The sequence below is a fragment of the Hydra viridissima genome, unplaced genomic scaffold (assembly GCF_058129835.1).
Source record: "Hydra viridissima isolate aposymbiotic clone 2 unplaced genomic scaffold, HvirCarnegie_v1 scaffold_2, whole genome shotgun sequence".
NCBI lineage: Eukaryota > Metazoa > Cnidaria > Hydrozoa > Anthoathecata > Hydridae > Hydra > Hydra viridissima.
Window position 1 is genome coordinate 21498581 of NW_028324301.1, and position 11420 is coordinate 21510000.

The following is an 11420-nucleotide window of genomic DNA, read 5'->3' on the forward strand; positions in this document are numbered from 1 at the left end:
AACGTCACTTTTGCAAAAAAAGGCATATTTCTGTTAACAAATTGCTTCTACTAACATCCTTTAATTGCACGTGACTATTTAATTTTTAATTGTTATCAATGGTGTTACTGAATATAAAAGAATCCAGCAATTGAATAAGCAATTTCTTTTCTCGTTGTTTTTCATTTCTGACCACTAAATTTTCAAACACTTTTTTTTGGCTTGTGAGCATAATTAACATTTCAACAGAGCGTCCTACTTGTCTTGGAATCTTCCGATATGACTTAGTATTGTTTTTGAGTTGCTAAGCTACTTAGAGTTCAGTTGAGGTGGAATTATCTACTTACAATTAGTGTATATCCAGCTGCACAAAATTTAAAGAACTTTGTTATAGTTAAATTTTTATTAGACTGTACTTTCTTTTTCTTTTTCTTTTTTTTTGCCAATTTCAAAACATGTGTCTCTATTTTAGTTGTAAATAATTAACTGAACATCGAACTTTATCAAACTCAAGATGTTTAAAAATGTACAGAATAATAGTTTAAAACTAGAGTGCAACACATGTTTGATAAAAAAACAATAAATAAAAATTTTAAAAAGTAGAAACTATAATAACAGGGTGTGTTTATCATTATTTCCATCACTGAGTAACAATTCTAAATATATAATAACACGTGATTTTATGAAAATATGAAAAAAAAAACAAAAAAACATACGTTAAAAAGTGATAAGATTAAGACAGCCGATGATACAGAAAAAATAATTTTTTTGAAATAGTAGAAAAAATTAATTAACAAGCAGTAAAAAAATAAAACAAAACTTTTGTGAAAAGATTGTGGCGTAGTGCTATTTTTGAGAATTCAGATTTGCATGTTGCAATCGGAAAAAAAATTGAAAGTATATTATGGAACTTTACTTAAAAACAGCTTGATCTCTCTTTAGGATTTCTTGTTCTTGTGCATTGAATTGCTTTAACAGTTTCAAATACTTTTTACAGAACGCATGTAAGAGTTGCAAAACATAAGAATTACAGAAAAATTGTGGAAGAGGAAAACTAACTGCGAAGTTCTCACACTGAGATTGTCTCTCCTTTTTTGAGGCTAGATATACTTTCTCTATGAAACTAGAATTGCAAGAAGCCTCTGTAAACCTGAATACTACCAGTCATTGCAAATTAAAAAAGAAATAGTTCAACATGTTGATTCTTAACTCTATAGATATATGAAAACATTTGTTAATATAAAGTGGTGTAATACAATTTTTAAATAAAAAATTAATTGGGTTTTATTACAAACCAGATACTTTTCTTATAGCATTTTCCATCCCTTGTTTTAAAAATCCTTGATGGTTCAGAGAACCATAAAATATTGATAAAGAAAAGCAAGGATTTCACCTAAAAATCCATCAACATGCAACTTTACATTTCAATCAGGATAATTTCACAAAAGCTGCCTAGAGCTCATTGAAACTTTTCCTAATAAAATTTCCAGTAAGAAATATAAAATAGGAATACACATCATCTTTTATGATCATCTGACCATGGATTTCTGCAATTAAAACCAATATTCTGTTTACAAGTGTACAAATAAAATTGTAAAATACAAATTATTGTAATATACAACTAAACGAATGGAAACAAGAGAAAAAGATTGAGAAAAAAATTGGGTAGAACTAAAATACTTGATAAATATTTCACATTTTAACTTGTTATCTGTGCATTTTACACTCACTGGGCACTGTGCCAAAAAGGTTTTTATTGAATTAGCACCAGCAAATGCATTATCCCCAATTGTTTTATTGAGTGATGAATTAACTGCTGGAAATAGGTGAGTTGAAAGCCGCACTAGAAAAAGGTCAGCCATGAGAAGGAGAGCTAAGATCCATAGTAACCAAGAATTTAATACAGTATTTGATGATTCTAAAACAACTGCAGCTTGTAAAGCAGAATTCACACATGTTACCTACATTATAAACATTAATTCATATATATCAAAATTCAATTTCTTTAAATATAATCTATTTATATTTCTTATTTAGCAGTTTATAAAACAAAGTTCATATACTTAAATGATAACTTTATTATCAATTTTTCTGTAGAAGCTGATAAATAAAACATACTGAAATAACTGATGTCCACTTTTCACCATTTTGTTCTTATCAAAATATATCAAAATATCATATTCAAAAGACTTATCTGAAGACAAGCTAAACTTGCTACACACTTCAAAAAAACATATTTATTTTCAAAAGCAAAAGTTATTGTTTTAGTTGATATTGTTCTATTGTACTATAAAAAATTGATTTAGTATGAAATCATACATTGATAAATATGATATACAAAACACTAACATCCCAGTAGTTATGTGTAACTCATTTCGTTTTAGTTTAAAAAGTGTATATCTTGTATTTTTAAGCTTTTCATAGACACCATTGTTTCTTTATAAATGTTATATAGATGATGATTACACTCATTTGTATGAATGATAATCATTTTAGGTGTATTCTTGACTTTGTTTCTTACATATGTACCATAGCGCTCATTGAGAGTATAAGAAAAGTATGTTTTGCCACAGAAGCAATAAAAAATTAACTTTCCAATTTATGAATATATTTCCACAATTCCATAGAATAACAAGTATTCAGACTTGTTTTTGTAGCATCCATGCTGAACTGACTGAGCAACATACATTTTCTCATATCTTTTTAAGATTAGCATAGCACAAAGGTCAATTGCAGTTTCAATCTGCAATTTTGTAATGATTTCTGTATGACAAGCTCTGAGTTGTTCATTATCAAAATAAAATCACTTGCTAAACAATCAATTAGCAAGATTTAGTTGATTTTAATGCATTAAAATTGTGTTCAACTGAGGCAAGTTCTTTTACAAAATGACGATTTACTTTAAATCAAATGCACCAATATCTGCTCAACAGTCCGTACTTTGCCATAAACTCTGGATAATGCATTATGAAGTGATGCTTTAAAATTCTCTTACCTGGATATACTCATCTAAAATAAGAGTGATATTCTTTTATATAAAATGCAAGCTAAATTACAGGATCAGTTGTTATTTCAGGGCAATCACTATATCTATGCAATTTCATAATAGAAACAAAAGCTTTTAGTAAGATTCACCTTCAGAAATATATTTTCCAAACATGAGCGGAAGATTTCTTAAAAAACATCATGATTCAGCAGCTTGTATATATATTTTATCTAAATTTATTTTTGGAAGTTTGTTATTCTTATCTGCTAAAGAACACTATTAACATCATAGATATATCTTTCTTTTATTAGTGATTGTAGAACAAGAGTAATTTTTTAAAGTGCAACACCTTCTAAAGCGTTCAATCATGTATACAATCTAACTGCATTCTATTCAATACAGTGAAACCAAGTCAGACAGTTTAAAGGGCTACAATTTTTTATTTTACTTTGTGATGCATCATAATTACTTTTTCTACTTTCAATTATACCCAGATCCTATTCAGCTCACGTCTGTCAAAAGCTGGTGTCCTATTAACAGTTTGCATTTTTATTTGAGCACATTTACAAATTTGACACAAAAATGATGCATGAAAGTACACACACACACACACACACACACACACACACACACACACACACACACACACACACACACACACACACACACACACACACACACACACACACACACACACACACACACACACACACACAGTTTTTTGTAAAGCGTAATAAATTTTTCTAAATGGCAAGAATACCAACTGTAGATAAAAATGCTACAATTTTGTTAACTCAAATCGGTGCTGTGATTTATGAGTAATCGCGAAGAATGCATTAAGTATATTAGGTGTTCATAAAACTATTTTATGAACACAACTCATTATTTGTTAGTTTACATTTCTTTCCATATTGCAGTAAATAAATTTAGTAGACTTTCAGTTGATGTTATACTTTCATTTTTTTGTTTTTTGTATTTCTTTACAATAAAAAAAGCCAGGTTAACAGTTTTAGCGGTTTGAACTGATGGTTTTAAAACTTTCATTAAAATTTTTAAAATGGAGTTAAAAGAATCGTCGCACAGTATATCATAATCCATAAAAATTGGCAAAAAACCCTCAAAAAGAATAGCTGCAAGGAACTAATAAATTGAGCTATAATGTAACTAATACTACCAGAAAACTAATTTTTAAGGATTCACCAAACAAAAAATTTGCTTTTAACTATAAACAATATTTTTGACACCGCATTTTGATTTTAGACTGTCATTCCTAAGATCTTAAAAAAAGTGCCCCATATTGATTTTCTTTTTATTTCTTTAATCATGAATTTGGCTGAAAAACTAAGAGATTCTATTAGATTCCATGGTAGTTTTAAACTTTCCCATTGATGCGTACGAAAGCAGAAAAAAAAATCAGTTGCCCGAACTTGCCAATTGAATATACAAGCTTTTAAAAAAAGCCAAATGTAAAATTTCATGTTAATTATTTTTCACACACTTTCACACAACATTAGCACTACAGATGTTGTTTGTCATAACTCAAAAGCCAACATTAAAAAACTCATGCTCAAACAAATCATTTAAAAATTAAAACCTCAAAAGCCAAAAGTTGCATGATTTGACTGCCAACAACCTGATTTAAACGTTTAAAAATAAAACTTTCATACAAAATAATGAATATTTTATTGTTTACATTCATCATGAAAAGAAAACATTCAGTTCTTATCATTCAAAAGTTTGGAATTGATAATAATAATTTACTTGAGTTTCGTAGATTAGAAGATGTGACCATGGAAGTATTGATAAACTTGAATTGAAATATCTCACGAAACTCTATCTAATCTCTATCTAATCTCTATCTAATCTCTATCTAATCCATAGTACAGAATGCAGATATTTATCCTTCACTTCATGAAATTAAGAATGAAAGACAGAAATGTTACCCTGAGGGTGTAGTTGTAACACAAACATCTGCTTCAACTCCTCTACAGAGTATGTTTAATCATATTCTGACAAGGGTAATAAACTTTACTGAATGCCAAAACTAGATAAGAATATTCGCTGAGAGTGGGGGGAAAGTTTGAAGGTGTACTTCACATTAAAGAGGGTGCCTCCAGTCAAAGTGTATATAAACAAAAATATACTGATTCAAATATTGGTGAGGCCCAAGTTAACGAGCAATGTCTTTTTCAGACAGCTGTTGTTCCACTTAAATTAACCATCATAAAAGAAACAGTATAGTTGAATAAGAAGCCTTCTAGTACACATTATTGTAGACCCCTACATCTCCAATATCAAAAAGAAACGAAAGAGTTGATTAGCAATGAAAATGAACATCATAAAACTAAAATGAATTGACTAGTCGAGTTTGAGGTAAAGTTTGAAGTGGCAGAATGCAAACCCTGAAAACATTAGCTTCATTAACCCCAATAGTTTCAAAAACCAAAATTCATGAACATTTTTTTATGAAATGTTCATAAGCAACAAAAAACCGAATAATTTCATTATTAAATGGAATAAAAAAAATTTCAAAACACACTTCTGTAGATTATTAATTCAGAAGTAGGTTTACAATGAAGTTTTATGGATATTTAATTTAATTTATTACTTAGGAGGAATAATTGGAGTTGGCTCAATTTAATAACCAAATTTTAAATTATTTTGGGAGTTGGCTGATTTTCTGTAGTAACCCTAATGGCTATTGTATAATTTAATGATTGTTGTAATAACATTAATGATAAAGTGATTTTATTTTGAGTTCTAGAAAATAGTTTAAAAATACAATAAAAATTAAATAAAATAAGCATTTTTGAAGTGTAGGTAAGATTTATTGATTGTTTAAATGTAGCTATGCATGATATGGAATATTGTCTTAGAAACCATGATAATCTGAAGGCAGGGTAGTTTTCAAATCCTGGAGGTCTTGAAATTTCCTGTTTTTAATTTTCAATCTTTCGGAGTACAGATTAGGCAACTGCTCAATATCCTAAGTGGTAATAAGCTTGTCACGACTCTGCGGTAGCAACAGCCACTCATCTGTAAACCTTAGCTTATAGTAAATGTTGTCATCCATGTTATATTGTAAGCCACGAATGTCAGTTACCTTAAAAACATACTTTGTGTTAGTAATAAATCCAAATATCTAAGAGTAAAAAAAATGCAATGGCTAAAAGAAAAATGTATGTAAGTATGCGATAATGCAATACCTTGGGTCCCCTTTCATTTTTCCAGGTCTAATTGATTTATAAAATTTGATTGAGTCAAATGATTTGAAAAATGAATGCGTCAACATCATAGGGTTCTGGTTTTTTCGAGCACTTCTACAAACTCCGTAGTATTCTACAGGTACATTAATAACTTTATTTTTTAATTTTTTCTCTATACATGCATGCATTGAGTCGGCCTCCATTTGGGTATGCCCAACCTCTAAATACTTCTTTTCAATGTTTATTTGCTTTGAAATAGCTATATTCATCAAAACATTCGATAATATTGAATTTCTATTTTGTAACACGCAACCATCACTATATAAAATCAATTTAATATTGCTTTGCCTGTTGAGTCTGGGAAGAAATATTTGGATAATGAATTTCCCCAATATGCTTGCATATTCTTCAGCATTTAGTCCTCCCTCAATATCATTCCACAAATAACAGTATCCGGCTTTTGTTGTAAGATCAAATAAACAAAAGTTATGAACACATAGCTTCGTTTTATAATACAGAGAAGAAACATTTGACTTGGGCGTAAGCAAAACTGCTTGTACATCAACTGTAAAAACAAACTCTTCCTGTTCTTTGTCTTTCAGTTTTTCAATTCGTGCTTTATTTTTTCTTTGCATGTGTTGGTTGTAGTCTAGGTCTGACATATAGCCAAGCTTCCAAAAACTTACGAAGATTTCCGTTCGATCTGTGTCTAAAATATCCAAACATTGAAAGGCAGATTTTTTGTTTGATACGCATTTACACCTTGGTTTCAGCCTTTTTTCATTTTTAGGCACATCAGTGATTACTTTGTCGCCTATTCTTTTGCGACCAAAATATTTATGTCCCTTTTCTCGATAAGCAAAATTTTTATGATCTTTCCATGTGGATCTGTCAACCTGACATCTCCTTTGCCAATTAACTTTTTTTGTCCCTCCTTCATCACCATCAGATTCTGAGTCTGAGTGCTCAGAATGTGTGACCAAGGGAGCATTATAATATCTTTCACCGATAATGTCATTGTTTATCAATGGGGAGCTATTAACTATACCGCTAAGTATTTTTTTGGATCCTGACTTGGCACAAGAGCTTGAATGGAGACTTCAATCCCACTTGTGGGTGTGTCATGCGTTGGGAATATTTCCTGATCGAAAACAGTAGTGTAATTGGGTAACATAAAATCTTCGTCGAAGTTCAAAAAAGGAATTGTTTCGATAGCACTGTCTTTATGAGAATATGAAAAATCACTCTGCATTTCTCCATTACAATAACCAATGTCTTTGGTAAATGACATTCTAAAAAATCAAGTATATTTTAATCATTTCAAGGAATTCATGTATTCAAGATTTATTAACCCGATATTGCATGTTTCCAATCGGCAATAAACCATTAAAAAAAGAAAGACCTTTTTTTTTGTCAAATAAAGTTAACTTTGCTGGAGTATCGTTTTGATTTATTATCTTTGCTTGCATTAAGTAAAAAAAACGGACAAATCAAATCAAAGTTATAAAACTTAGAAGCGTAGTTTAAAATTTTAACATTTTTCCTACTTGCTTTTGAATTTTAAACTACGCTTTTAAGTTTAATAACTTTTATTTTGTTTGTCCGTTTTTTTCAAAATTTTAAAATAAATATGTGCAATATAAGGTTAAGAAATAACAACAATATAACCAAATACAGCATTAATAAACACAAGGAGCTGATTCTGTAATTGTAATGTAATTATCAAACTTAATTTAACTGTTTTTGAAAACAAATATGCTTTAAAAAGTTAAAGTGTCTTACCTTGCATTAATTCAGGTCCTTTTTTATATTGAAAGCTTCAAATGCGTATATTAATATATAAGTTATTTTAAATATTTAAACTCCGCTATCTAACACTTCACATTACAAAATGGCAAAATTGGCGGGAGTTAGCTGGATTGGTAAATCGTTTTTTTTAAAACCTGGAGTTGGCTGGTATGTGTGCGAGGTGATTTAACGTATTTATAATTTTATTTGAATTATGGTCGTTTTGCATATCATATAAAATTTGAAGATCAACAAAATGGCATCAAAATCTGGATTTCGACCAAACATAGAGTTGGCTGGTCTGCAGATTAAGCCATCGTTATGCTAAAAAATACTTTTTTCTTTTTTTTTGTTTTGGTTATAGAATAGTAAGAATAGAACTATCAGACATTTTATGACTGATAGCTCTATTCTATCTCTTGTTAGGAGCAAATCATAATTAATATAAGTCTTATATTCCTTGTCAATATCTAATGAATCATGTTCTTTGCTTGACATCACAGTATACATACCAAAGCTAACACCCTTTATAAAAATACCATTTCTAAGAAGGCTAAAGCAACTCTTGTTGCTGATATTTTATAATCTGGTAAAAAAAAAACATTTATTAGTGCTTCTACCAAATGAGAAATTGATCATAAGCAAGATCCTATAAAAAAAATTTTTATGCCGAGCATGTATCAAAACACATTGATTTGAAGATTGAAAAAAGTGGTCTCTTTATTTTTTATGAAGACCTTATAATGCTTGTTCCCCAGACAGATTTATAGTATGCAAACGCCATGGAAAGGTGTGTTTGGAAGTTTAATTTTCTTTTAAAATTTTTAATAAAACAATTAAAGTAGGAGCTAATTAATATGATCTTTTTACAAAGATAAATAATCAAATAGCATAAAATACAAGTCATAAATATTACACACAGATTAATTCCCAAATGGATATCACAAATTGCAAGTCAGAATATTTTATTGTTTGGACACTTAAGGACTTATATGTTGAAGTAGTGTAATTTGATCAAGATCTGGGATAAGGTGAAAAAAAGTTTAGATATTTTTTTCAAAACATGTTTCTCCAGCATTGTTACTTTTAAAACCTATAACATTCTGTGGAAATTGCGATAAACTAATACTTGAAGAGCTAGAAATCAGTGCTAATGAATTTAATGAATGTAGCAGTATTCAATGTAAAATATTTTGCGCTTAGTTCCACTGTTCTCGTCAAATTTAAAAAAAAAAAGACTATGAATTAATGGCAGGTATAGACTGGATTTGTTACATGTGCTTAATGTCTACTTTGTGTTAACTTTTAATCTTCAATCATATGTCTTTACATGTGTTACATGATTTATATTAAATCAGTGATTGCATATAATTCCTTCTTATCAGTCATTATGTTTAACTCCTTCTTTTAAAACCTTGAGGCTTTGAGAATAATATGAAATAAATAAATTTATTGCAAAAACTTCAATAAGCACAATTTAATAAGCTTTGATAAGCAAAATTTAACTTTACTATCTGTTCATATCTTTTTCTATTTTATTGACTTTAAGGTGTGTAAATAAAATAATCTTTACTAAATTTCTCTTCACTTATTTTTACTTGTATTTGTGTTTGAAAATGTGTTTGATAATTAACTTGTTTGTTATCATGTTTATGTATGTTTATAATTGTATTGTTTACATTTTTCTCCTCCCGAGAAAAACATTCCTTTAATACATAATTGTCGCTTAATTTCGAAATCTTCTATTACCAAAGATTTCAGAAGATGACTGATACATGTTTCTGCGTAATTGGCATAAAAAGACTTTTAGAATTAGCCAACGAGCAATTCTAAAAGTTTTTTTTACTATTCAATAAAGCAAAGTTAGCTTGAACCAAAGTTCAAGCTAACTTTGCTTTATTGAATAGTGAGCTATTCAATACATTACTTTGTTTATCTACTAGGTTAACACATAATTTTAAAGTTATTGCAACTGTGAAATCTGATTCTGAAACACAACTTGTGTTTGCCTTTGTTTGATCAGTAAATATAAGAACCAAAGCATTTTGACATGCATATTTGTTTTGTTGTCAGTCTGTCATTTCAACTCCCTCTACTTTGTATTATTGAGAATAATTTCTCAACGCAATTCTTAGCTACACGCAAAAACCTTAACGCAATCCAGTTTGAGAGAAAAATGCTGCTAAAATTCTGCTCAGAAACTAAAAGCTCTTCGTCAATGTTGATGTAATTAACGTTACCCAGCAAGCACACAACGATGAAACAACGTTGAAATAACGTTGATCGACGTTGATCAACGTTATTTTAACGTTGTTTCAACGTTGTGTGCTTGCTGGGTATGGACATGTATGACAAAAAATTTGTCGAACATAAGTTTTTAAACAATGTTTCAGATTTCTTTCAATTCATTTCATGCTAAGAATCTCATGAAAACAAACAGTACATCTCTGTTTATTTTGTAATCAGTGTTAGGTTAAAATTCCAAGGTGAAAATGCTATATTTGCCAGTGTTTTATTACTATGATGACTAAGGCAACTAATGTGTTAAGAAAGTTAGTTTTTGCTACCAAAGTTGGATTTGTTTTCAAATCATTTAGCCTGTTTCATTTACTCATGTTGTTTAATTAACTGTGGACTCAATAAAAGTCCCTGCATAAATAAGTTTAACTTAGTACTTTTTTAAATTTTAGTTTATACATTTCAGACTCTTCCAAAGGTGCTAAAATTACCGTAAGCAATAAATCTTAGCAAATTTTTTTGATTTTTAGCGATTTTTGCAATTTTTAAAATTTTTTTACTAAGTTTCGGGACCCGAACGGTGATAAAGCCAAAAATCATGAAAATGAGGGATGACATATAAAACAAAAGCACAACTCAAATATAGTATAATCAGTCATATCATCTGTAATGATGATATTTGCACCATTTTGATATGATAATCATTTTGAGTATGAGCTTTGATATTTTGATATGAAAGTCGTTTTGAGTCTGTGCTTTAAACTAATCATAACGTTAGACTACAGGTCAGACTCAAAACGACTCAAAGGTCACCAAGAATAATTCACTCATTAACATTAAGTGTGTCCTTTCAAATCTTTCGAATGACTTTCTTGAATTTTAGCTCTGTAGGAAATTCATGTCCTGATAGAATTGCTAAGCAATTTATGATGTATTAAATGCCAAAGTTTTTTTCTGTTTCGTCACCAGGCTTTGACACGTTGTTTACGTTTAATATTGTGAGATCTTCAAAAATAGTCAACAGCATACTTTTTTTAAAGGGTTTTGGTGATACTGTTAGAATTTTAGTTTTTTTTTTTAAAAAAAAAAAAGCTTATGTTTTTATCTCTTTTGTGTTGTTTTTTTAAAATTCTTTTATTACATAACTTAGGTGAACGAAGTCACTTGCTTTTTATTCTGTAAGTATTATGCAACTACTAGTTGAGAGCAAAATCGTGCCTTTT

General features: G+C 29.3%; 2 protein-coding genes across 2 annotated transcripts in view; both read right to left on the reverse strand.

Annotated features, from left to right (window-relative positions):
* LOC149892434 (uncharacterized) overlaps positions 1-11420 on the reverse strand; it is a 335617-nt gene that overhangs the window by 49868 nt on the left and 274329 nt on the right. The gene's annotated exons all lie outside the window — the stretch shown is intronic.
* On the reverse strand, positions 398-4595 carry LOC149892437 (uncharacterized). Its single transcript, XM_090077388.1, has 2 exons — positions 4560-4595; positions 398-1940 (listed from the first exon to the last, which is right to left on the reverse strand). The coding sequence occupies exons 1-2, from the start codon at positions 4578-4580 to the stop codon at positions 1551-1553; spliced, it is 411 nt and encodes a 136-aa protein (XP_089933514.1). The 5' UTR covers positions 4581-4595; the 3' UTR covers positions 398-1550.

Bases quoted from the DNA above. Each gene is read 5' to 3' on its own strand.
- LOC149892437 (XM_090077388.1), bottom strand. From the start codon at position 4,580: ATGCAACTTTTGGCTTTTGAG. The intron at 1,941-4,559 runs GTTTTAATTTTT...TTTATAATGTAG, and splicing joins TGCAACTTTTGGCTTTTGAG to GTAACATGTGTGAATTCTGC.